This window comes from Muntiacus reevesi, chromosome 22 (genome assembly GCF_963930625.1).
Source record: "Muntiacus reevesi chromosome 22, mMunRee1.1, whole genome shotgun sequence".
Lineage (NCBI taxonomy): Eukaryota > Metazoa > Chordata > Mammalia > Artiodactyla > Cervidae > Muntiacus > Muntiacus reevesi.
In genome coordinates this window covers 12,088,960-12,112,799 of record NC_089270.1, presented here as the reverse complement: position 1 = coordinate 12,112,799, position 23,840 = coordinate 12,088,960, and the positions used below count along the sequence as shown (strand labels likewise).

General features: G+C 53.9%; 2 protein-coding genes across 5 annotated transcripts in view; one reads left to right on the top strand and one right to left on the bottom strand.

The window, feature by feature from the left end:
* STX18 (syntaxin 18) overlaps positions 1-3,916 on the top strand; it is a 110,060-nt gene extending 106,144 nt beyond the window's left edge. For all 3 annotated transcript variants that reach the window (XM_065913902.1, XM_065913903.1, XM_065913904.1), the window contains 2 exons: positions 1,822-1,902; positions 2,584-3,916. In XM_065913902.1, the coding sequence (XP_065769974.1) occupies positions 1,822-1,902; positions 2,584-2,679 (177 nt within the window). In that variant the 3' untranslated portion in view covers positions 2,680-3,916. The remainder of the gene's footprint in view (positions 1-1,821; positions 1,903-2,583) is intronic.
* The window catches only part of NSG1 (neuronal vesicle trafficking associated 1), a 47,959-nt gene that overhangs the window by 11,071 nt on the left and 13,048 nt on the right, over positions 1-23,840 (bottom strand). Inside the window, exons 4-5 of one of the 2 annotated variants that reach the window (XM_065913907.1) lie at positions 12,018-12,128; positions 5,008-5,244 (exon numbers count right to left, since the gene is read on the bottom strand). In XM_065913907.1, the coding sequence (XP_065769979.1) occupies positions 5,044-5,244; positions 12,018-12,128 (312 nt within the window). In that variant the 3' untranslated portion in view covers positions 5,008-5,043. Of the gene's footprint in view, positions 1-3,960; positions 5,245-12,017; positions 12,129-23,840 lie in introns of those variants that run through there. The other variant, XM_065913905.1, reaches the window with a different exon arrangement.

Genomic DNA, 23,840 nt, shown 5'->3' with positions numbered 1-23,840 from the left:
CCTCACAGGAAGTGTGACTGTTCTCATAAGTGGATTTTCATGTCATTTCTACCTGCTTACTGTTTGGAAGTTCTAGCCACTAACTGACAAAATTTTTAGAAAACACCTGATAAAATTTCCCTTTTGTATTCAGCATCCACAGAATGGAAGGGTTTGAAAGACAAAATCATTTTTCTCTACTGTGTTAAACTGGGCCACTTGACTTAAGAGACTCCACTCACAAAATGTCCCCTAAACCACACAGCTGGAGTCAGATCATTACAGACTGGGCACTCAGGGTTGTTCAGGTTCATAGGAGTTGCTCTTTTTACGAGCATGTTGCAGGAAATGTTCTAGTCCATATATACTAAGCCTCCATTTAGAAGCCTAATGCTCATCAGTTCAGCAACCTACTACAGAAAACAGCTCAATCAGATGTCTCCCTCCCCGAACCCCGGCAGAGCCAGACAGCCCGCCGCAACCTGGTTCCCCATTGCTCGTTGTATGACCTGCGGTACCCCCTAACCCCCTCCCCCTCTGCAGACTGGGGCCCAGGTCACGAGAGTCACTCTCGGGTGGAGAATAGGAAGTGCCCGGCCCACCCTGGGCTCTCTGAAACTGGGAACTGAACTGGGAACCGTTGTTATTTGTGGGTGTGGCTGCGGCCGACCTGGGCGATGCCCGGTTTCACTAGCACAGCCAGAGTGTCACCAATGGGTGGAGCCCACGCGCAGCGAGAAACACTCAGGTCCTGAGTGGCTGAGTGCACTAGAAGCTCTTATTCCACAACCATCGTGTCTGCTCCTCAGCCCAGCTGCCGAGGAGCACTGATCGCCATTCACGGTTGCTTCTGGTTAGGGGGCTGCTTCTCAGGTCGGGAAGCAGCTGTCCTGGAGTTCTGGACGGGCACCCCGCGGGGTGGGAGCGAGGCCCAGCCTGTGTCACACCCAGGGTCCGGGGCTTGACCTGGGAGGGGCTTGCAGAGCACAGACTGAGCCACACCTGGCTTCCCAGCATTTCTAAGACCCGAAAAGAGCTGTGTGTGTCTGGGATTTCTCATCTGTGTTGCAAGGTGGCTCTTAACAACACACTCACGGGAGCACCTGCCCCTGCTGGGAGAGTCGCCAGGACACAGTTAGAGAACAAGGCAGTCTCTGGCCCTCGGGTCTTACCCTGTGTGGCTCTCACTGCTGGGAAGCAGATGGCTGAAGGTTGCTTTCCTCTCTGCGGTACCGGTTCCATGTCAGTCTGGTTTCCCTAAAACCCGAGCTTGTTTCCATTCCCGCCCACCCCCTAGAGGAAGGGGGAAGGACAGCCAGCCCTACCCCTTAGAGGGCAATGTGGGGGTGCCGGGTGAGTCATTAGCCAGACGCTTCTGTGTAAGCCCAGGAGCCCATATGTAAGCTTTCCAAGTTTTCGGACTAAAATTCTGCAAACCAGAGCGCCATCCTGAAGCTAGTGTGTGTGTTTTAAAGTCACGTGCACCTTGAAAGCCCTGGCGTGGGGCAGCCGCTCTGATTGACCGCGTGTGTGTCTGTCCCTTCCTGTCCGGTGAGTGTACGGGAAGGCGGCAGGCGGGGGTACAGGCAGCACAGGCCCCCATCCAGTCCCAGTCCTGCCACTTGAGAGCTGTGTGTCTCCGGGAAAGTTACTAAGCTTCTCTGAGCCGGAGTTTCCCTTTGGTAAATGGGAGTGTTGCCTACCTCCCAGGTGCTGTGAGGACTGGTGGGTTCATGTGTGTAAAGCCCCCACCCTTCGCATGTGGCAGCTGCTGTTTCTATTGTGATGGACACTTGGGGAAGGAGGACAGTTACGTTTATCTGCTGCTGTTGTCCTCCACAGGAAGCCGAGATTGACAGTATTCACCAGTTAGTAGTTGGAGCAACTGAGAATATCAAGGAGGGCAATGAAGACATCAGAGAGGTGGGTACTCTAGGCCCCGAGTCTGACTCGGAGGCGCTGCGTCCAGGGTGGTGGTCGCCTCGTCAAGGCCGCACACACAGGGCGGATCTCAGGACCATGCACGGGATGGACCGGTTCTATGGTTCCATCCTGCCCAGCCCAAGGTCTGCTCACTGCCCTGCAGAGGAGCCATCCTGGGGCGCAGGGGCCACTCCCTAAGTCCAGGCTGGGTGCCACTGGAGAAGCTGGTTGGACCCCCACTGAGGACCAGAGCCCTGGTCATTGACGGGACCGCCAGAGTCAACCCTCTTGAGTGGACTTTATTTTTTGGGTGTAGTCCTCAGGTTTGGGTTGATGTGAGACCGCTCTTGGGCCACCACCGCCATCACACTGCCAGGAAACAGGCCAGGGGAGCGGACACGCAGGCTGAGCCTGCCTGTGTGGGTCTGACCCTGGGCGGATGTGAGCTGTTGCTCCTGGGGGACTCATGCAGGAGCGCCACACGGTGGCTGACCAGCGAGAGTGAGATACCCCGTCTGTCTTCCAATAGATCTTAAACCCACCTTTCGGTTTTGCTTAAAAACTGAGCCATCCGTGCAACATGGGCACAGGCTGGAGCAGCCCCACAGTCACAGCCCCGCAGGGGGAGCGCAAGCAGACACACATGGACCTTTGGGACCAACCCCCCCCCTCCTCCCCCAGGCCATCAAGAACAACGCCGGCTTCCGGGTGTGGGTGCTCTTCTTCCTGGTGATGTGCTCCTTCTCCCTGCTCTTCCTCGACTGGTACGACAGCTAGGCGGCCCGGCGGACGGCGCCTGGAGCCCCTGACAGGGAGCGGGGCTGAGACCTGTGCTCGCAGAAGGAACACCAGACCTGTGGCTTAAGCATGCAGTAATGAAAAAAACCACACAACTGAAAATGGTCTGCGTTGCAATCCTGAGGCCAGAGGGAAGGAGCAGGAGGGTGGTTATTCCTGCACCTGACGGGGCTGCTGGGCGGTGGGGGCTGCCCCAGGGAGGGGGCCTGGTGGGCGTCCTGCCCCACGACCGTCTCCGATTCAGAGGGGGCAGCAGCATTCTCCACCACAGCAGGAAGAACACCGGTCAGTAGCTCCTCAGGGCAGATGACCTGTGCTTCCTGTGGTTTCCTGTGTGCCTGAGCAACTGATGCACAGACTCCCGTGCAGAGGAAAAGACAGCTCGCCTTCAGCCTGTGAATCTAGTAATAGAACCACAGCCACCTACTGTCTTATTGATGGGTCTAAGGTTAGGAAGTCACTGCGGGCCCACCTGCCTCCTCTCGGGAAAGAAATGTGGGCAGGGGCCTGGCTCCTCCCAGCACTTTGCTGCGGAGGGTAGGCCTGACCTCCTGCCCCTGGGGCCCCCCAGAAGCTTCGTCCAGAGAAGGCCCTGGGCCTCTGCTCCCACCCGGGCCCCAGGAGTTGGGAACGCCTACTGGTACGGATTCGTGAGGCATCTGTAGCCACATCTGTGCAGAAAGTCCCCGGCGCTCGTGGGCCCCAAGGTATGGTCGAGGGCTCTGCACAAGACAGTCCGGGGTGCCAGAGGGGTCCTTGTGTTCTTTATTTGCACAGAGTGAGAATGTCGAAAGTTACATGTGAACGAGTTTACAGTCAATAAAATACACGTCTATTAGGAAACACAAACAGGGTCGCCTTGGCGCTGCGTGGACATGGGCTGGAATTGGCTGATGGATTCTCTCTACACAGGAGGCGTTCTGGCACAGTTATTGCTCTTTTGCGTCCCCACAGCCTCACAACGTCCACCACTGTCTGCCCACCCCCTGCTCCAAGGTCATGGTCACTGTTTCCAGACACCCTTGATAATCAAATATACTGTATATTTTGTAAGCACATTTCAGGGAACAGTAATGGAGATGGCCATGACCACCATGCGTGTTCACAACACAGCTTGCACTATTTGTCATTTATTTTTGATCTAAAAAAAACAAAAAACAGTGAAACTTCTGACATGTCCACCAGAAACAACACGTTCAAATAACATGGAAGAAAATGTCTGTGGATGTCTTTTTTTCTATTTAATCGTCTTACACACTTGGTTTATCTAACTGGCAATTCTGTAAACATATACTTTTAATGTCAAGATTCAGGCTGAAACATAACTGTCTTACAAAGACTGTGAATGGAAATGTCATAATTGGACTTGAAGCTCCACCCCCCCCACCCCCCGCCAGCCTTTCCAGCCTGTTTCTTACATCAAAGGAGTTACATCTGTCCCACAAAATAAAAATCAACATAGCCTTGACTTATACCAGCAATTACACTTTTCACTTTCCCCACCCAACTAAGTGTTTCAAAACTAACCTGCTGACGGGCTTGTCGGTGCAAACTTGTTCATAATAGACATGGACAAAAGGGCTGGTTGGGTTTCATTCCTACTCCGCCCATCACAGAGCAGACAGACTACCTACAGGGAGACAGGCGCCTGCCTCCTCCCAGAGTCCCCACCTCACGTGCTCTGACCCAGTCCACCCAGCCAGCGCCCTCTGTACAGAGAGGCAGCCGCCTCGCTGCAGCGCCTGCACACTCGGCAGTGAGCTCGGGAAAGGAGTGCCTGGCCACCCCGCGGGGGCCTCTCTGCTTCCTTCCCACCCTCCTCCACCACTCCCTATGGGGCATGGGCTTCTTGGCCTATCAGAGTACCGTTCTGGGAGGTGGGAAGAAACAGGAAGTATAGCTGGCCCTTAGCACAGCAGGGATCACTCTAGATACGGCTGTGGAGTCAAGTTTGCAAAACAGCAATGTGGTTTAAAAGAAAACAAAAATCAATTCCACAAAATGCATTATTATCTATCTGAAGTTCAAACCCCTTGCATGTCCAGTGTAAATTTTTTGTTTTTTTGACAGCATCCAGTAAATCCCAGGAAAGTCACTAAATTAAGATTCCCTAACATGGAAAGTGGTGGCAGAGCTCCCTAAGCAGTGCTGATACGCACTTGACTTTACGCCCGTGAATGGTCCACAGCAAGTTGTATTTGCAAAGCAGCAATTAGCAAACAGAAGCGGTTGCACCATACATGAGTAACCTCTATAAATTATCGGTAATTATATTTGATGAAATGTCCCTCAAAGTCCCCTTGTTACCTTCAAGCGACACCGTTAAGGAACTTGCCCATCTCGCTAAGCGGATTTCTCCGCGGCCTCCGTCTCCTGCTCCGAGAGCTTCTCTTCGGACAGAACGGACATCCACGGCGACACGGAGCGGGTGATGCTCTGCTTGGCCAGGTTGTAGTGGTTGATGACGGTGTAAAATTTCTCCCGGGCGTTGGAGTCTTGCTCTGAGTAGTAGCTCTCCAAGCCTTCTGGGATGCACTGGGTGTTCTGCAAGACAAGCAGCCCCTGAGACACACACACCGACGCAGGAGGCGGGCCGTGAGTCTCCAGGTAACACCTGTGGTCACCGAGCACCTCCCTGGGTTTGGGGGGGACTCAGTGATGAGCTGACCACCTGGCATCGTGAGCTGATGGCATCGTAACAGGATGAGCCTCTGTAACTCCACAGTGATGGGACTTAGCGGTTCTTCCTGCTGTTCTAAAGCTCTTACACTCGTGATTTATTTTAAATCGAACCAGGGTCTCCCACATTGCAGGTGGAGTCTTTACCAACTGAGGTATCAGGGAAGCCCATTTTAAATCTACTAGAAAACAATGCAACTTCTGACATGTCCACCAGAAGCAACAGTGAAGAAAGGCTTCTGTGAGCCGGTTGGGGGAGACACACTTGAGGGCACTTGAGCTGGGCCTGGGGGCAGGAGGACCAGGACGCAGGCTGGAGAGAGGCCCGTGGCCACAGCAGAGGGCGAGGAGCCGCAGGACACAAATGCCGGGGAGAAGGCAAGGGTCAGGGGGTCGGGAGGGACTGGTGTGACCCTGAGAACCGGAGAGCAGCAGGAAGCCACGCGGACCCTCCTTCCCAGGGCACTTGAGAGGGGGGCTGTCCCGGGGAACCTGTCCACTAGGGAAGAGGCGCTTCCCTACCTACCGCAGAACCCTGGGGAGGCTGGGCGTGGAGACATAAATCCCTGGCTCTCTCCAGCTCACCAGGAGTCTAGGGCCCCCTCCCCAGGCTAAGCCACAGCCCACTGTCAACACACACCCACACCCACACCCACACCCCCAAGGAAGGGTACACACACACACCCAAGGAAGGGTGGCGGGCTGCGAACGGTTCGCACCAGCCCCCTCTCCCAGAGCTCAGCAGGTATATAGCGCCCAGCTCAGGACATTTCCTGGCCCTCCCAGGCACTAACTTCTGGCCAATGGGACCAACTTCTGGCCAATGGGATGTGAGGGGTGTGTCCGTCCACAGTGGGATGAGTCCCTCCACGGGACTGACTTCTGGCCAATGGGATGGGAGGGGTGTGGCACAGGCAGGTTGGAAGGAACCCAACAGGGAAGCTGCCTGCCCTCCCCTGCTCCCGTGGCCCCTTCTCAGAGGCTTTGACCTCTTGGTGGTCCCTACCAGGAAAGGGGCAACACCCCCAGGGGCTGGCAGCACTGCCCAAGACAGAACAGGGGCTCCAGGAAGACCTCCCGGAGCCCCACTGCCTGCCAGCCGCGGCTTTAACGAGAGAGGAGCCTTCCATCTGGCGGGAGACACACCATCTGTGTCTCCAAACACAGAAGCATCACAGGACCACCACCATCTCCTTGTGAGGTGAAGGGAGCCTGCAGTGACGGGGGTCCCAGGCTTGGCCACATCACGGTCACCAGTGAGAGTTTTAAGCCGGACCCCCAGCCCCGCTCGCGGGATCCAGCACTCGACCCTGGAGCAGCGTCTCAGCCTCAACCACCTCACCGGCACGTGCACCGGCGGCATCCCACCAACCCCCTAGGGCCCAGCAAGACGCCTGCTGCTCAAAGCGCTCCTGTGCCTCCCTGCGTGGGCCCAGCATGGAGACCACGACGGGTCTCCGATGGTCACCGGGATGGCCGGTGGCAGCTGCTGTCCGGTGGACGTGGGCGCTGGCCAGGGACACACACGGGGGACGTCCTCTGAGAGCCTCATCCCTGCCCAACGCAGGCTCCCTCAACCTCCAGAAGCTACAGGCAGGTTAGCTCTGCCTCCGTTAAGGGGCTGCTCCTTGGAGGTCTATCCTGCAGACCCGAAGCCCACCACCAGACCCCGGCCCGGTCACCACACTGGTTCCTTCTGAGCAAGATGCCGAGCACCTTGTGGGCGCAGTGTCTCCCCGTGAGCTGGGATCCGTTAGTTCCCTTTCATAGGTGTGGCCAGTGAGACCCACCTGGGTAAGCACCCAGCTCCAGCCCAAGGCCTCTGCTCAGAGCGCTCTGGACGCCACCCGCAAAGCTGCCGACTGTGAACACTGCCCAGAGGCAGAAAACAGTGAGAAACGAGGCAGCGAGGTCGCTGGGGCACCAGGGCAGGACCGTACCCCCAGCAGCCTCACGTTCCGCCAGCGATCATCAGGCCCCAGCAGCCCAGCACGCTTGGTCCCCGCTGGGCCCTCAGCTTCCTCAGAGGTGGGGGTGGCGATGCTCTGTCTGCAGGGCTTGGCGGGAGGAGCTGCTGCAGCCAGAACCACGGGAACCCGGCGAATGCCACAGCCTTCACGAGGCCCTCTTTGGCCACCAGGTGGTACGCACCCTCAGGACCTGGAGGCCTTCCCATGGTGCAGGTCCACTGCCCGGTGTCAGGGGCAGTCACAGCGGGCTCAACAGGTGATTTGTGGAGAAGGGACCACATCCGGGTCTTAGAAAGGCTCCCCTTTGAGCCCATTTAGAAGCCTCAACAAGCATAATGCAGGGCTTCCTCTCCACGTGAACAGTTCTTACAGGGGACACCGATCTTGCGTCTGCGAAGAAGTGTCAGTCCAAGGGTCGGGGGCTCTCGCACGGGGGGCGCTGCCCATGGGGTGCAGAGCCACCCACACCAGTTCTGGGCCAAGCACCGGAGATCCACAGACCTGCCGAGCCTGGGCCTGCAGCCCCGCGCCTGCCCCACGGCCTCCGCTCCGCCTCCCACACTAAGAAGGGGCGGGTCATGGGCTCTCGGCAGAGGGAGGGCACTGCGCCTGGTCCAGCCCCCGACCTCCAAGTTGCAGCCTCATTACTCCCGGTCTGGGAAGAGGGCTGGGGGTGAAGGATGGGACATGGTCGGGGACAGGGGGTCTAGAGAGCTCTGGGGTCTGGTGGAGCTGTGTAAATAAGTTGACTCCGACCGCAGATCCCGCCACCTCTTCCCCAACCAGGACCCTCTGAGAGGCCCGGGCAGGCTCCACGGGTGTTTTCCCTGCTGCGGCTGCTGTAGCTACTGCCTCACCTCAGAGATGCAAGACTCACTGTTGCTGATTGAGTGAAGATGGAGTGAGGAGAAGTGAACAGCGTTCAGTCGTGTCTGACTCTGCAACCCCACGGACTACACAGTCCATGGCATTCTCCAGGCCAGGATAGTGGAGTGGGTAGCCTTTCCCTTCTCCAGGGGCTCTTCCCAACCCAGGGATTGAACCCAGGTCTCACACATTGCAGGCAGATTCTTTGCCAGCTGAGACACAAGAGAAGCCCAGGAATACTGGAGTGGGTAGCCAATCCCTTCTCTAGGGGATCTTCCCAACCCAGGGATCAAACTGGGGTCTTCTGCATTGCAGGCAGATTCTAGACCAACTATCAGGGAAGCCCCAAAATTTTACCAGAAGAGCTGTGCTCATTGTGTGTATTAGTTGCTCAATCGTGTCTGACTCTGCAACTCCATGGACTGTACAGGCTCCTCTGTCCATGGGATTCTCCAGGCAAGAATACTGGAGTGGGTTGCCATGCCCTCCTCCAGGGGACCTTCCCAACCCAAGGATCGAACCTGGGTCTCCTACATTGCAGGCAGATTCTGGTGTCCTGACCTCTCACTGGTGTCCTGACCTCCAGCTACACCTGAGCATCAAGGAGCAGGGACGCTTCGCAGGGGTGAACCATTTGTTCACCCCTGGGCCAGCCCTTCAGGTGAGCTGGCCCCCGTCCAGTGAGCCAGCAGCACCCCTCAGCCCCCACCTGCACCACCACCTCGCCTCCACTCTGTCCACACCACCAGCACAGGGTCCGGCACGACCTTCTGAAGCCACCAGCACCTGCTGGGCAGCGAGTGACTTTGTTCCAGGCTGAGACGGGCCCCTCCAGATGGGACAGGGTGTCTCTGCTTCCAGGTGCCCAGGCCAGAGAAGACAAGACGGCTGCTGCCGCCCACACAGCAAGGCAGCAAGACAGGGATGCTCGGGAGGCACCAGAGGGGCGGCGCGGGGGCGAGCCGGTGGCAGGCAAGACCCTGGGGGGCACGTGGGAGTCACGTGGAAGTGGGATGGGGCAGGGGCTCCCAGGAAGCTGTGACCTGGCCCACTTCGGCCAGACAGACCCCGGCAGAGCCAGGTGTCAGCCAGGAGTGAGCGCGGGGAGGTCACGGAGCCTCTAAACATGAAACGACAACCGGACGGGTGAGGGCGCCCAGGAAAAGTGTCCCAACAGCCCTGGCCTACGGTCAGCTATTAAACCTCACACGAAGGCTCCCCAAGGGGAAGCGTATGAGGAACGCCCAAGCGTAAACACCTCATGGGAGTCTGGGGCAATTTCCCACTATGTTTAAGACCTTTCTATAATGCTCGTATGATGACTTCGTGATTTATTTAAAAAAAAAAAAAAAAGCCAGAAACCTAGGGTCCTCCGCAGCCCACATCTGCCCTTTTAAATCTGTGACACTCCTCAGCTTGGGGCCAGCCTCAGCAAGGGGCTGGTCCCCACCCCTTCACGCATCCCAGAAGTCGGGCACTGTGCCCATCAGCCCTTCCCTCAGGGGCCTGGGCCACTCTGTCCCCCCAGCACAAGCGCTGCCCACAGCAGGTCTGCACCAATGCCCCCTCCTCATTTAGATCCCTGCTGGATGAGCCCTGTGGTCTTCCTGGAAGAGGTGGCCGCAGATGCTCAGTCACCCTATATTCCTTGTTGCCTAACTCTTGGCAGCATGCACATCGTCTGGGTATCTGTCTGCTGCCTTGCTGCTAGAACGTGAGCTCAAGGGCAGGCACCTGGCACTGCCTGTCCGCCCCACAGCACGCCCAGCACCCCACCCCGCACACAGGAGGGGGCCCTCAATACACAGTGAGTAATGAATGAAGGGCAGGGCCTAACCCTGGGCACCACGGACATGTCTGTCCTCAATTTCCTGTTGGTAAAATGGGGTCTAAAGACATCTATACCCCACAGGGTTTCTGGGAGCATCAAAGATCTGAGTTAAAAGCCCCTTGTAAACTGTCGGGTGGCGGCATGATCACATGCACGAACATGCAGAAAGAGAGGAAGGAGACACACTCACACCTTCCTTGCTTCAGCCGTAGCCCGAGGGCAGTGGAAACAGGCCAGCAGCTCCCCGGCCCTCCAGGCTCCCCTTCTCCAGGAAAGACACCGCCCCTTGGATGCCAGGGGAGACTGCCAAGTCCCAGCAGACGAAGATCCAGAACAATCTCTCTGGGGCTGTAAATCCCCAAGGCTGACTGAGCCCCAGAATCAACCTACAGAGTCTATTAAACAGGCACACGCCTGCCCCGTCCAGCGCTGTGGTGAGCCCGGGGACTGGCCCTCACCTCCCTGACCCCACCTGCACCAACGAATCTAGCAGAACCCGGCCGTGCAGGATGGAGAAGACAGCTCGGGTCCACCCTCCTTTGCACAGGAAAGTTGCTCGGGGTCACAGAGAATGAGCCAGAAGGAAGCCCCGAGGGGGGCTGTGGCCGCAGGTATGCATGAGCAGTCCGCCTGGACGAGGGCGCCGGTCCCCGGGAAGTCATCCTCCGCGCACCCAGGTTCCATCAGGGCACAGTCCCACATCACCCTGGCACCTTCTCGGTGACCCCCAGGTCCTCCCCTCCTGCCCTGCCGCCCCTGCCTCCCAGAGTCACTCCTGCTCCACCCTCAGTACACCGACCTGTCCAGACCCCCGTCTCTCCCCTGCTCCCCTGCAGTAGCCTCCTGGGCCATCTCACTGGCCCCCATCACTCCCAACCCGCAGCCTCCCCAGCCACCAGAGTACCGTCCCATCACTTCCCCCATCCCCCAGGGGGTCTCTGGCCAACCCTACAGGCTAGCCATGGTTGGCTCCCCACCCCCAGGCAGACCATGTATGGACCAGCCAGCGGGTACCTGGGCGCTGCTCCCCACCGACCCACCCGGCTCCGCCCTGCTGTCCCCCAGGCCTCTGGATCCACCTCCTTTAAACCCCAGCATCTTCTGAGCCTCCAAACAGACCAGCAACTCCTCCAGCCTGGGCCCCACCCAGAGTGCGCACAGAGGCTGGCGGAAGGGGCAGGGGAGCTTCCGCCAGCCCGGAGCCCTTCCCCAGGGGCCTGCAGGGTGCCCTCATGGACCTCCCACGCGGTGGGCACAGAACGTCAGGAGCTCTGGAGCTGCGAGAGGAGGAGCCCATAGAAGGGCCCCGCGGCCCCATACCAACATCAGCCAAAGCGCGGGCGCCCAGTGACGATGGCAACCAGGCTGGGTCAGCTCCTGCTGAGAACCGGGTCCCGCCTCATTCTAGCAGCACCGAGGCCTGGAACCGCGGGGGTCTTCCCCCTCACACTGGCTCCAGGAAGTTCAGAAGCAAACGGGGCCCAGATCCGACTGTGGGGGACTCGGGAGCGGGCCGCGGCCCGTGCGCTTCACCACCTCCTGCGTGTCCCCTCGCCCCAGCCGTGCCCCACGCTTCTCCCTTTAGTCCTGCGGGCCCCCGCGTCCGCTTCTCCGTGCAGCCTCTGCGGGAGGAGGCGTCACACGGCTCGGCAAAGCGAGCATCCTCCATCCAGAGTCCAGCTGTGCTTCGCGGCGGGCGGACCAGGGACGGGCGGCTGGGGTCGCCGGCCCTGCTCCCACCCCCGCGTGGCAGGGCAGGTCTTCCTCTCCCGGAACCGCCACTTCCTGGGGGGTGTCCCTCCCTCCCTCACCGCCCCCCAGGGCTGCACTGGGCCTGTCGGGCCGGAGGCTCACCCACATCCCCACCGCAGCCCCGCCGGGAGCTCCCACCACTCTAGGCCCGTCCCTTGGGAGCCGAGAGCCCAGCAGGGTAGGATGTAAACTGGGGGCGCCAGGCGCCGGGGGCTTACCTTGAGGACGAAGCCGTCAGGGCAGGCGCGGTCATACTTGTACACCTTGTAGACGACCAGGAAGACGACACAGGTGAGGAAGGCCAGGGCGAAGAGGACCAGCACCGACACCTGCGGGCGGCAGCGCCGTCAGGGCCGCCGATGCGGCGGCGCGCGTGCGCACGGGAGCGCGCGCACAGAGACACACACACACACACACACACACACACACACACAGACACATACACAGATGCACACACAGACACACACACAGACAGACACACACACAGATGCACACACAGACACACACACACACAGAGACACACACAGACACACAGATACATACACACACACAGACACACACACACACACATATACACACAGACACACACACAGACACACACACAGACACACACACAGATGCACACACATACAGAGAGACACACACACAGACACGCACACACGCGCGCACACACAGTGACACACACACAGATGCACACATACATAGATGCACACATACAGAGTAACACACACACACACAGAGAGACACACATACACACACAGACACACACACACAGAGTAACACACACAGACACACACAGAGTAACACACAGACACACACAGATGCACAGACACACACACACACACACACAGATGCACACATACACACACAGACACACATACACAGACACACAGATACATACACACACACACACAGATGCACACATACACACGCGCACACACACAGTGACACACACACAGATGCACACATACATAGATGCACACATACAGAGTAACACACACACACACACAGAGACACACATACACACACAGACACACACACACAGAGTAACACACACAGACACACACAGAGTAACACACATACAGAGTAACACACACACACAGAGACACACACACACAGACACACAGATACATACACACACACACACACAGAGACACACATACACACATAGAGTAACACACATACAGAGTAACACACAGACACACACAGATGCACAGACACACACACAGATACACACACACACACACACACAGACACACACAGAGACACACACACACAGTAACACACACAGACAGACACACACACAGATGCACACACACAGACACATACACAGACACACAGAGACACATACACACAGAGTAATACACACACAGACACACATACACACACACAGAGTAACACACACAGACACACACAGACACACAGACACAGAGACACACACATACACACACACAGAGTAACACACACAGACACACACAGATGCACAGACACACACACAGACACACACAGACACACACACACAGAGACACACACAGAGTAACACACACACACACAGACACAAACACAGACACACACAGTAACACACACAGACACACACACACAGACACACACAGACACACACACACAGAGACACACACAGAGTAACACACACACACACAGAGACACAAACACAGACACACACAGTAACACACACAGACACACACACACAGACACACACAGACACACACACACAGAGACACACACAGAGTAACACACACACACACAGAGACACAAACACAGACACACACAGTAACACACACAGACACACACAGACACACACAGAGACACAGACACAGTAACACAGAGATGCACATGGAAACATACACACACACACATACAGATACACATAGAGACATACATACACAGATACACAGAGAAACATACAGACACACAGATACACATACGGATACACATAGAAACATACACACACACACACAGAGATAGACACAGAAACATACAGACACAGATACACATAGAAACATATGTACCGCACATGCACACATACACAGTAACAGGCATGCAGATACATACACGCATGCATATACACACACAGTAACATGCATACATACACACAAGCATGCATACAGATACGTTCACACAGTAACACATATACAGACACAAACAGAGAAACATACACTCAGATAACACACAGGTACAAATACACAGAAACACACGTACAGACACGTACACACAGTAACACACACACAGACACATGCTGGGCTTGGTCACTGAGTCGTGTCTGACTCTTTGTGACCCACGGTCTATAGCCCGCCAGGCTCCTCTATCCATGGGGTTCTCCAGGCAAGAATACTGGAGTGGGTTGACGTGCCCTCCTCCAGGGGAGCCTCCCGACTCAGGGATCGAACCCAGGTCTCCCGCATTGCGGGCAGATTCTTTACTCTCTGAGCCACCAGGGAAGCCCAAGAATACTGGAGTGTGTAGCCTGTCCCTTCTCCAGGGGATCTTCCCGACCCAGGAATCGAACTGGGGTCTCCAGTGTTATAGGCGGATTCTTTACCAGCTGAGCTACTAGGGAAGACCACAGATACATACATACACGGTAACAAATACAGAGACACACACACAGTAACATACGCACAGACACGTACACACAGATGCACACACACACACAGGCCCACACCAAGGTACACAGGTGCTGTCTCTGGAAGGAGGCACAGAACACGGACCCAGGAGGCCTCTGGGGATGAAGGTCAGCACAGTCACTTCACACTGGACAATTTCTGAACCATTTTCATTTTTTATCACATCCACACATCACCTTCTTTGTAAACTGGCCATTTCTTGTATTCTGGGCCCAGTGTAGACAGCCTGGGGTACACCTATAACTGGAACTCAGGGATGCTGGACACGCCATGGAGCTGTGGGTGTGGCTGCCCTCTGACACTGCTGGTCACCCTGGTGACGCATCAGTCACTGGCTAATCAGCTGTCTCACAGATGCCCCTGAGTACCAGATGCCAACCCCACCCCTGAGCTGGGACCAGCTGAGCCGGGCAGACCCTCCGGGGCCCCCATCACCTCCACTCTGGACAAGAGTCTTCAGGGAGAACCTGCCCCTCCCCAGAGGGTGGTCCCCATAAGCACGGTACTTGGCTTTCTGCACTGCCGTCTGCGGAGCACCCAGCACAGCTTGGGCGGACCGCGGGATGGGCCCAAGAATGTCTGAGGTGGACACATGACAGTCCCGGAGCAGACTGGGCCGGGTGATGAGACATCCCCTGCTGCAGGGCCCAGGGATCGGGAGACAAAATGATGCTGCCTCTGGGTCTCGAAGGCACACCCTGGAGGCCAGGAGCTGCCAGGCAGGGTGAGTGTGCGTCCTGGCGTGCAAAGGGCATTCAAAGGCACTGCGGGTCAGGTCGGGAAGTGTGACCAGGAGCCGTGCCCAGGTCCCCGGCCCAGATCCACTGCTCCCTCCCTTCACCCCACACGGCCACCCTGGCCACTGCCCCAGCCATGAGAGTGGCCACCTCCAACCCTGCCCACCACCCCCCCAGCCACGCTCACTGCAGCCTCGGTGACACCCACCCCCTCGGCCTCCCCCCCAGGGGTCAGCCCCTCAGACGCCCAGGCAGGCGAGGAGTCTCTGTGTCACCCTGATGAGGCCCTTCCCATCTCTGCACTCCATTGTCCCATCAGCGTCTCTGTCCCCCACGTCTCGCTTCTCTTCCGGTGATGCCTCACTGGGCTGCCAGGGCACTCACCTGCCCTAAGGGCCACTCCGGCCTGTCCAGACAACCCCCCTGCACGTGGAGCCGAGTCTGACACGAGGACACGGGGTGGAGCCACGACTGCCTCGGGACCCATAGCAGCCACAGGGAAGGTGCCATCCGGGACCCTGGAGGCGGCTACACGCAGGCAAGAACAAGACCACCCAGCTCAGGAGGGCAGCCCAGGGGGTCAGCAGAGGCGGCCGAGCGTGGAGCGGGGTGATGAAGGAGGTGGGAAGAGGTGGGCGCAGTGGCCCTGGGGACGTGTGTTAGCAGAGGCAGCACAGAGCACGTGCAGGGCTTTCCAGCAGGAACAGCAATCCTGCCTGCTTGCGGTGCCCAGGAGGGACGGCCAGGCTCTGGGTAAGTCACCCGGCTCCTCCGGGCCCAGGTCAATAGCAGTGAGAGGACTCAGCACCCAGGGCTGGTGGGATGCTGGAGGACTGACTCAAGGCAGTGATGAGAGGACAGATCCGGACACAGAGGATGCTCTGGAAGGAACCATTTCCTACCGCTGCTGCAGCTGTCACTGCGGGCATGCCCACTGCTGCTGCAGCTGTTACCATGGCCAGCAGATGCAGACCTGGGTTCTCAGGCCAGACACACAGCCCCCCGACCCAGGCCCGATGCCTGATCCTCCCTGAGCCCCCCTCCCCACATTCACCTGGCTACTGTTCACCCAAATCTGCAGCGCCTGGGACCCGGCTACCTGCTGGCGGCCCCTGGGAGCAGCGAAGGCAGCTCTTCCCACAGTCTAGAACAGCGCGGTTGTTCACAGGGAGAGCTGTATCTAAAGGAACTGTCCTCCTCCGTAACCCTTTATATTCTCTCTTGGGGCACCTGAAATTATTCCAAAAGGAGGTCTATGGCACACGACAGGTTAGCAAGCGTTGTTACACTATGTTCTCCATAAAATATCAGCCCACTGAATTCAACTACACGTTAACTACATACACCACAATCAAGTGGGATTCATCCCCTGGTTGCAAGGACGGTTCAACATCCGCAGACGTGATATATCACATTAACCAAATGAAGGATACAAATTATATGACCAAACCAATAGATGCATAAAAAACATCTGACAAAATTTAACATGTATTCATGATAAAAATTCTCAATAAAGTGGGTATAGAGGGAACGTACTAATAAAGGCCATATATAATAAGCCCAAGCTATAAGCACACTCAAATGGTGAAATGCTGATAACTTTTCCTCCAAGATCAGTAACAAGAAAAGGATACCCATTCTTGCCAATTTTATTCAACATAATATTATAAATCCTAGTCAGAACAATTAGGCAAGGGGGAAAAAAGCCATCCAAATTAGAAAGGAAGAAGTAAAACTGTTGCCATTTGCGGATGACAAATTTTCTATGGAAAACCCTAAAGACTCCACCAAATAATTGTTAGAAGTAATCAACAAATTTAAGGTGCAGGATAAAAAAATCAACATACAAAAATCTTTTGCATTTCTGTACACTAGTAAATGAACTATCAGAAGAGTTAGGAAAACAATCTCACTTACAACTGCATCCCAAAGAATAAAATATCTAAGAATAAATTTAACAAAGGAGGTTAAAGGTCTGTACACTAAAAACCATGACATTGATAAAAGAAACTGAAGATACAAATAAATGGAAAGATTCTGTGCTCATGCCTTAGAAGAATTAATACTGTTAAAATATCCATACTATCACTACCCAAAGAAATCTACAGATTCAATACAAGACCTATCACAATTCTGATTCCATTTTTCACAGAAATGGAACAAACAATCCTCAAATTTGTATGAAACCACAAAAGCCTCCAAATAAATAAAGCAATCTTGAGAAAAGAACAGCAAAGCTGGAGGTATCATGCCCCCTGATTTCAAACAATATTACAAAGTTACAGTAATCAGAACAGTGTGGTATTGGCACGGAAACAAACAGACCAAGGGAACAGCAAAGAGAGCCCAGAAATAAACCCACACGTATACGATCAATTAATTTATGACCACAGAACCAAGAATATAAAATGGGGAAGGACAGTCTCCTCAATAAAGGGTGCTGGGAAACTGGAGAGCCTTGAGCAAAAGAATAAAATGCAACCACTACCTAACACTATATATAAACATTAACTCAAGACAGATTAAAGACTTGAACATGAGTTTTCTTAGGAAAAAAACATAGGTGGTAAGTCTCTTGACATTGGTCTTGGCAATGATTTGTTGCATTTGGCCCACAAAGCAAAAGCCACAAAGGCAAAAACAAACAAGTGAGACATCAAGCTAAAAAGCTTCTGTGCAGTAAAGGAAACCACCAACCAAATTAAAAAGCAACCTACTGAAAGGGAGGAAATAGTTGAAAATCATGTGCCTGATCAGGGACTAATATGCAAAATACATAAAAACTCACATGTCTCTAGAGCAAAAAGCCAAACAATCCAACAGAAAACGGGGAGAGGCACTGAATAGGCATTGTTCCAAGGAAGACATACAGATGGCCAACAGGTACATGAAAAAGTGCTCAACATCACTAGTCAGGAAAATGCAAATCTAAATCACAATGAGACATCTCGCGCACCTATTAAAATCGCAATTTTCAAAAAGACAGGAAATAATGGTTGGTAAGGACATGGGAAAAAGGGAATCCTCCTACACTATTAGTGGGAATGTCAACTGGTGCAGCCATTATGGAAAAAGTATGGAGGTTCCTCAAAAAATTAAAAAGAGAACTACCATATGATCCAGCAATCCTGCTTCTGGGTATTTATCTGAGGGAAATGAAAATACTAGCTTGAAAAGACATCTGCACCCCTATGTTTACTGCTGCACTATTTATAACAGCCAAGATTCAGAAGCACCCTAAGTGTCCATTGATGGATGAATGCATAAAGATGTGGTATATATATTCAATGGAATATAATTCAGCCATACAAAGAAGGAAATCTTGCCATCCACAACAACACGAGTAAATCTTGAGGGCCTTATGCTAAGTGAAATAAGACAAACACTGTTTTGAACTCATTTAAGTTTGGAATCTTAAAAAAACAAACAGGAAAAAAAACTGACCTCAAAGATACAAAGAACAGACTAGTGGTACCAGGGGCAGGGGGTTGGGGTGGGAGAACTGGGTGAAGGAGGTCAAAAGATACAAACTTCCAATTAAAGATAAATAAGTCAACCTAGACAGCATATTAAAAAGAAGAGACATTACTTTGCTGACAAAGGTCTATCTAGTCAAAGCTATGGTTTTTCCAGTAGTCATGTATGAATGTGAGAGTTGGACCATAAAGAGAGCTGAGCACCAAAGAATTGATGCTTTTGAACTGTGGTGTTGGAGAAGACTCTTGAGAGTCCCTTTGACTGCAAGGAGATCAAACCAGTCAATCCTAAAGGAAGTCAGTCCTGAATATTCATTGGAAGGACTAATGCTGAAACTGAAACTCCAATACTCTGGCCACCTGATGTGAAGAACTGACTCACTGGAAAAGACCCTGATGCTGGGAAAGACTGAAGGCAGGAGGAGAAGGGGACAACAGAGGATGAGATGGTTGGACGGCATCACTGACTTGATGGACATGAGTTTGAGTAAGCTACGGGAGTTGGCGATGGACAGGGAAGCCTGGCGTGCTGCGGTCCATGGGGTCACAAAGAGTCAGACACAACTGAGCAACTGAACTGAACTGAAATGAAGTCAAGAGGATGTGGTATACAGCACAGTGACTGTAGTTAAAAACACTATGTTGCATATTTGAAAGTTGCTGAGACAGGAGTTCTTAAAAGTTCTCACCACAAGGAAAAAAATGTGTCACTGTGTGTGGTGACAGATGTTAACTAGATTTAGAGTGTGATCATTTCTCAATACACACAAATATTGAATCAGTCTGTTGCACACTTAAACTAATATCATGCTCTCTCTATGTCAATTACATCTCAATTTTTTTAAAAAAAAGATGATGATCCTAAGTCTTGGAAAGACACGCATCCTTAAACCTGTCCCTTGGATAGGAAGCCACGCAGAGTCTGGTTCACAGCACCCCATCTGTTTAGGTGTAAAAATAACCCCTTCTCCACGGGGCCATGGGGAAGCACCTCCTCAGGGCTCTCCTCCTGGGAAAGAGGAGGCCCGGACCTTTCACCCAGGATTCCTGGGCTTGATGGCCAAGGTGCTGATAGCACTGAAAAATGAGAATACGACAGCCCCTGCAGCAGCCAATGAAGAGGGCAAAGGAATAAATCCCCAGAGAGTCAGCAGGAGGCGTGGTGGTGGTTCAGTCGCTAAGTCGTGTCCAACTCTTGTGATCCCATGGACTGTAGCCCGCCAGGCTCCTCTGTCCATGGGATTCTCCAGGCAAGAGTACTGGAGTGGGTTGCCATTTCCTTCTCCAGGGGATCTTCCCTACCCAGGGATCGAACCTGTGTCTCCTGCATTGCAGGCAGATTCTTTATCGACTGAGCTACAAGGGAAGCAGGAGGCGTGGGGCATGGCAAAGCCTCCCACACCCGCAGACTGCCTCACTCCCCTCCACTCAACGCCTCTGTGAACCCTGAACCTCTCCTGGGCCCCAGAGTCTGCTCAGACCTGGGAAGCACCCTATGGGGGGTGGGGGGAGTAATACAGGTTCACGTTTCACTACTCCGGTTCACGTTTCACAACTCGGGTTCATATTTCACTACTTGGGCATGGTGCCTGCCCACCGTGGTCACCACTGACCGAGAAGAGGACCATGGGCCTCTTCGGGAAGATCCCCACCTGGCTCAGAACTGGACCCAGCTCTGCTGCCCACCACCTACGTGACAGCAGGTCCCCTGTGCACCCCATCTCTGAAGCAGGGAACAAGCCCCTCACTTTGACAGGTTTATCAAGAGGATGGTAAGCGCTCAAGGGCTTGAGGGCACATTGCCAGCCCCACATGCTGGGCCCCTGTCAAGGCTGAACTATGCCCCTCTTATGCCAGGTACTTGTGAATGTGACCTTATTTAGAACAGGGTCCGTGCATGTATGATTACATTAATTGAGGTCATTTTGAGTGAGCCCTAATCCAGGACGACTGGGTCATGAAAAGGGGACCGTTGGACAGAGAGGCACACGCTCAGGGAGGCCGCGTGAAGACGGAGGATGGAGGTGGTGCAGCCACAAGCCAAGGACTGCTGGCAAGCCCCGGTCCCCCCGTCCTCGCCCCCCAGGCCCAGAAGAGGCAAGGAAGGCCCCACCTCTGGGGGCATATCCGAGCGGGCGACTAACACTTTCACACTTTCACTTTACATGGGCAAAGGGTCTCTGCAGGTGGGATCAAGTCAAGGATCTCGAGACAGAAGAGTCTCCTGGATTGTCCAGGAGTGGAGTCACAGGCAGGTGAACTTCTGAGAGGGAGGCCGAGAGAGACTCGGCTACAGAGGAGAAGGCAATGGGACACTGGTGCAGACAGACACTGGAGAGGCTGCAGGTTATGGAGACGGACAAGGGGCTGAAGGGCAAGAAATGTGAGCAGCGCAGCTCCAGGGGCTGCAGAGGCAAGGAGACCACGCCCCGGAGGAAGTCCAGCCAGCAGGGCTGACTCGGACTTCTGGCCTCCAGATATGTGTGGCCGCCAGCCTCTCAGCTGCCGGTCCTTGTCACAGCTGCCCCAGGAAACGAATTCACCTCCTTTCAAGCCCGTCCACTTCCACGGGCTGAGCCCCGGCAGGAAGGCTGAAACCCAAGCGCCAGGCAGGCCGAGGAGCCTCCTGGACTCAGTGAACGATGAGTGAGCGGGTGCAGGTGGCCCGTCCCCCAGTGAGGAGTCACAGGGCAACCCTTGGGGACCTGGAGCCAAGCCAGGGTGTCTACACCTCAAACAGCACATAAATGCAGTCTGCGGAGGCACCGTCTGCCTGGCTTTTACTACAGAAATGATGGTGCATGGGAAGGAGGTAGGACCCCAGGCGGCTCTGGGACCCGGGTAGATGGGCAGTGCCCAAGCTGTCCTCTCTGGGGTGGGCTGCAGGCCTGGAGGCCAGGGATGGAGGCCAGGGGGTCCCTTGGCTGGTAGAAGGGTGTTTCCTCAGAGGCAGGGCCTTCCTTTCAGGACCAATGACTTTATCAGGTACACAAACCCACAATGCTTTTAATGACCCAGAAAAGAGTTTTAACTTTTGTTTAAAAAAAAAAAAAACAGAAAATAAAAAATAATGAATAAACAATAATGAATCCAGCCTGGATTATATTCATCTTTGGTCCAAGGCAATTATAAGACTTTAAAAAAAAAAAACAGGTAGAAAAGCACCTCGGGCCCCATGAGCCTTGCTTCCTTGGTCATCAGCTTCTCCAGGGGCTGGCGGATGTTCCCGGGAGAACTGACAGCGGCCACCTTGGAGTGACCTTGGCCGGCAGGGTCAGCCCCCACCTCTGCTGAGTGGTGTTAACTCGTTACAGGGCAGGGTGAGAACCAAGAGTAGAGACACTCATGCAGGGGAAATGTCCAGGAGAGGGGTCTAGTCTTGAAGGACAAGTAGCTAAGCAAGGAAAACTCAGCCAAGAGTGTTACTGTCCAAGGGAAACAGAGGTTGTGCCAAAGTCCGGAGGCCCCAGGACACAGCGAGTTCAGCTGGTGCGGCTGCAGCATCACGTGTCCTGCAGGAGACGGGCCACGGGTTGGGCTTCAAAGGACCCCATGTGTCACACCAAGAGTGCGTGCAAGCTAAGTCACTCAGTTGCATCCGACTCTTGGCGACCCTATGGACTGTAGCCCACCAGGCTTCTCTGTCCATGGGATTCTCTAGGCAAGAGTACTGGAGTGGGTGGCTGTGCCCTCCTCCAGGGGATCTTCCCAACCCAGGGATCAAACCTCGCATCTCTTACATCTCCTGCGTTGGCGGGCAGGTTCCTTATCACCTGGGAAGCCCGTCATACCAAGAGGAGGGAGCCCAGGTGGGTCCTGAGTACTGCGGGACTCCAGGAGGTGGCTGCCCCTCTATTACATCCTAAATTAGCGTTTCTCACAGCTCTGGGAGGTGTCGCCAGCTGCCTGAAGGACAGATGTTTGCCACCAATTTACACGTGTGCATGGTGTGTGTATGTGTTTTAGTGCAGACTATACATGTTCCCTAAACTGACATCTCTTTTGTGCAGCTGTCAATAAAAGCTCAAAAGCAGGAGACAGTGGGATGAAATTACAGCTACTGTACGTGGTTGCACTCATCACCCCGTGTCCTCTGCCAGATGCCCCCCGTGGTGGCCCTCACCCCCTTGATGTGGGCAGTGGCTCTAAGGCACAGCGTGTGGGAGCAGCAGGGGTCAGGGAGAAGCCTGGTGCAGGGTTTCCATCACGTGTGTGTCCCTGCCAGTCACATGAAGCCTGTCACTCCTCACACTCATGCTTAAAAACGCGTAAGACAGGATACACAGGAAAGAAAACCAAGGATACTGAAATACTAATATGAAAATATTGCAAAAATGTAATGTGTGATATAATATATGCATGCTTCCTTATTAATACATCAAACAACAAGCTTTTACAATATCATAATTTCAAAGGAATGGTGAGACTAAACAGTTCCTGAAATCTCAGCATCACTTGCAGTGTGATACACGGAACACCTGTGATTCGTGCTGGTGAGTCACAAGTATTACTTCTACTTCTGCAGCTGACTGTACAAAGTGAAAGAATGTGTCCACTGCAGACTATATAACACGCTGCTGAAAAAAATTAAAGTAAGACCCAAATAAATGGAATGACACCACGGATGGGAAGACAATATTGTTAAGATGGGAATTCATCCCAGACTGATCTACACTCAATACTATCCCTAGCAAAATCCCAACAGATTTTTCCCATAGAAATGGAAATTGCAAGGGTATGTGAATAGCCAAAACAATCTTTAAAATGAAGAGTAAGTTGGAGGACTCAGGCTTCCCAATTTCAAAACGTACTACAAAGCTACAGTAATCAAAACAGTGTGGGACTGGCATAAGAATAGCTATATAAACCAATGATATAGAATGGAGGAGTCCAGAACTATATAACTGTGTGTTCATGGTCAACTGACTTTTCACTAAGGGTGCCAAGAACACTTAAAGGGTCAAGAAGAGTCTCTTCAACAAATAGTGTCAGGACAACGAGCTATCTGCACACAAAAGAATCAAGTTGGACCCTGACCTCACACCATATATAAAAACAAAATTCAAAAAAACTAAATATAAAAGCAAAAGCATAAAATTCTTAAAAGAAAACATAAGAGGTAAATCTTTATGACCCTAGATTTGGCAATGATGTCTTAGATATGACACCAAAAGCACAATCAACAA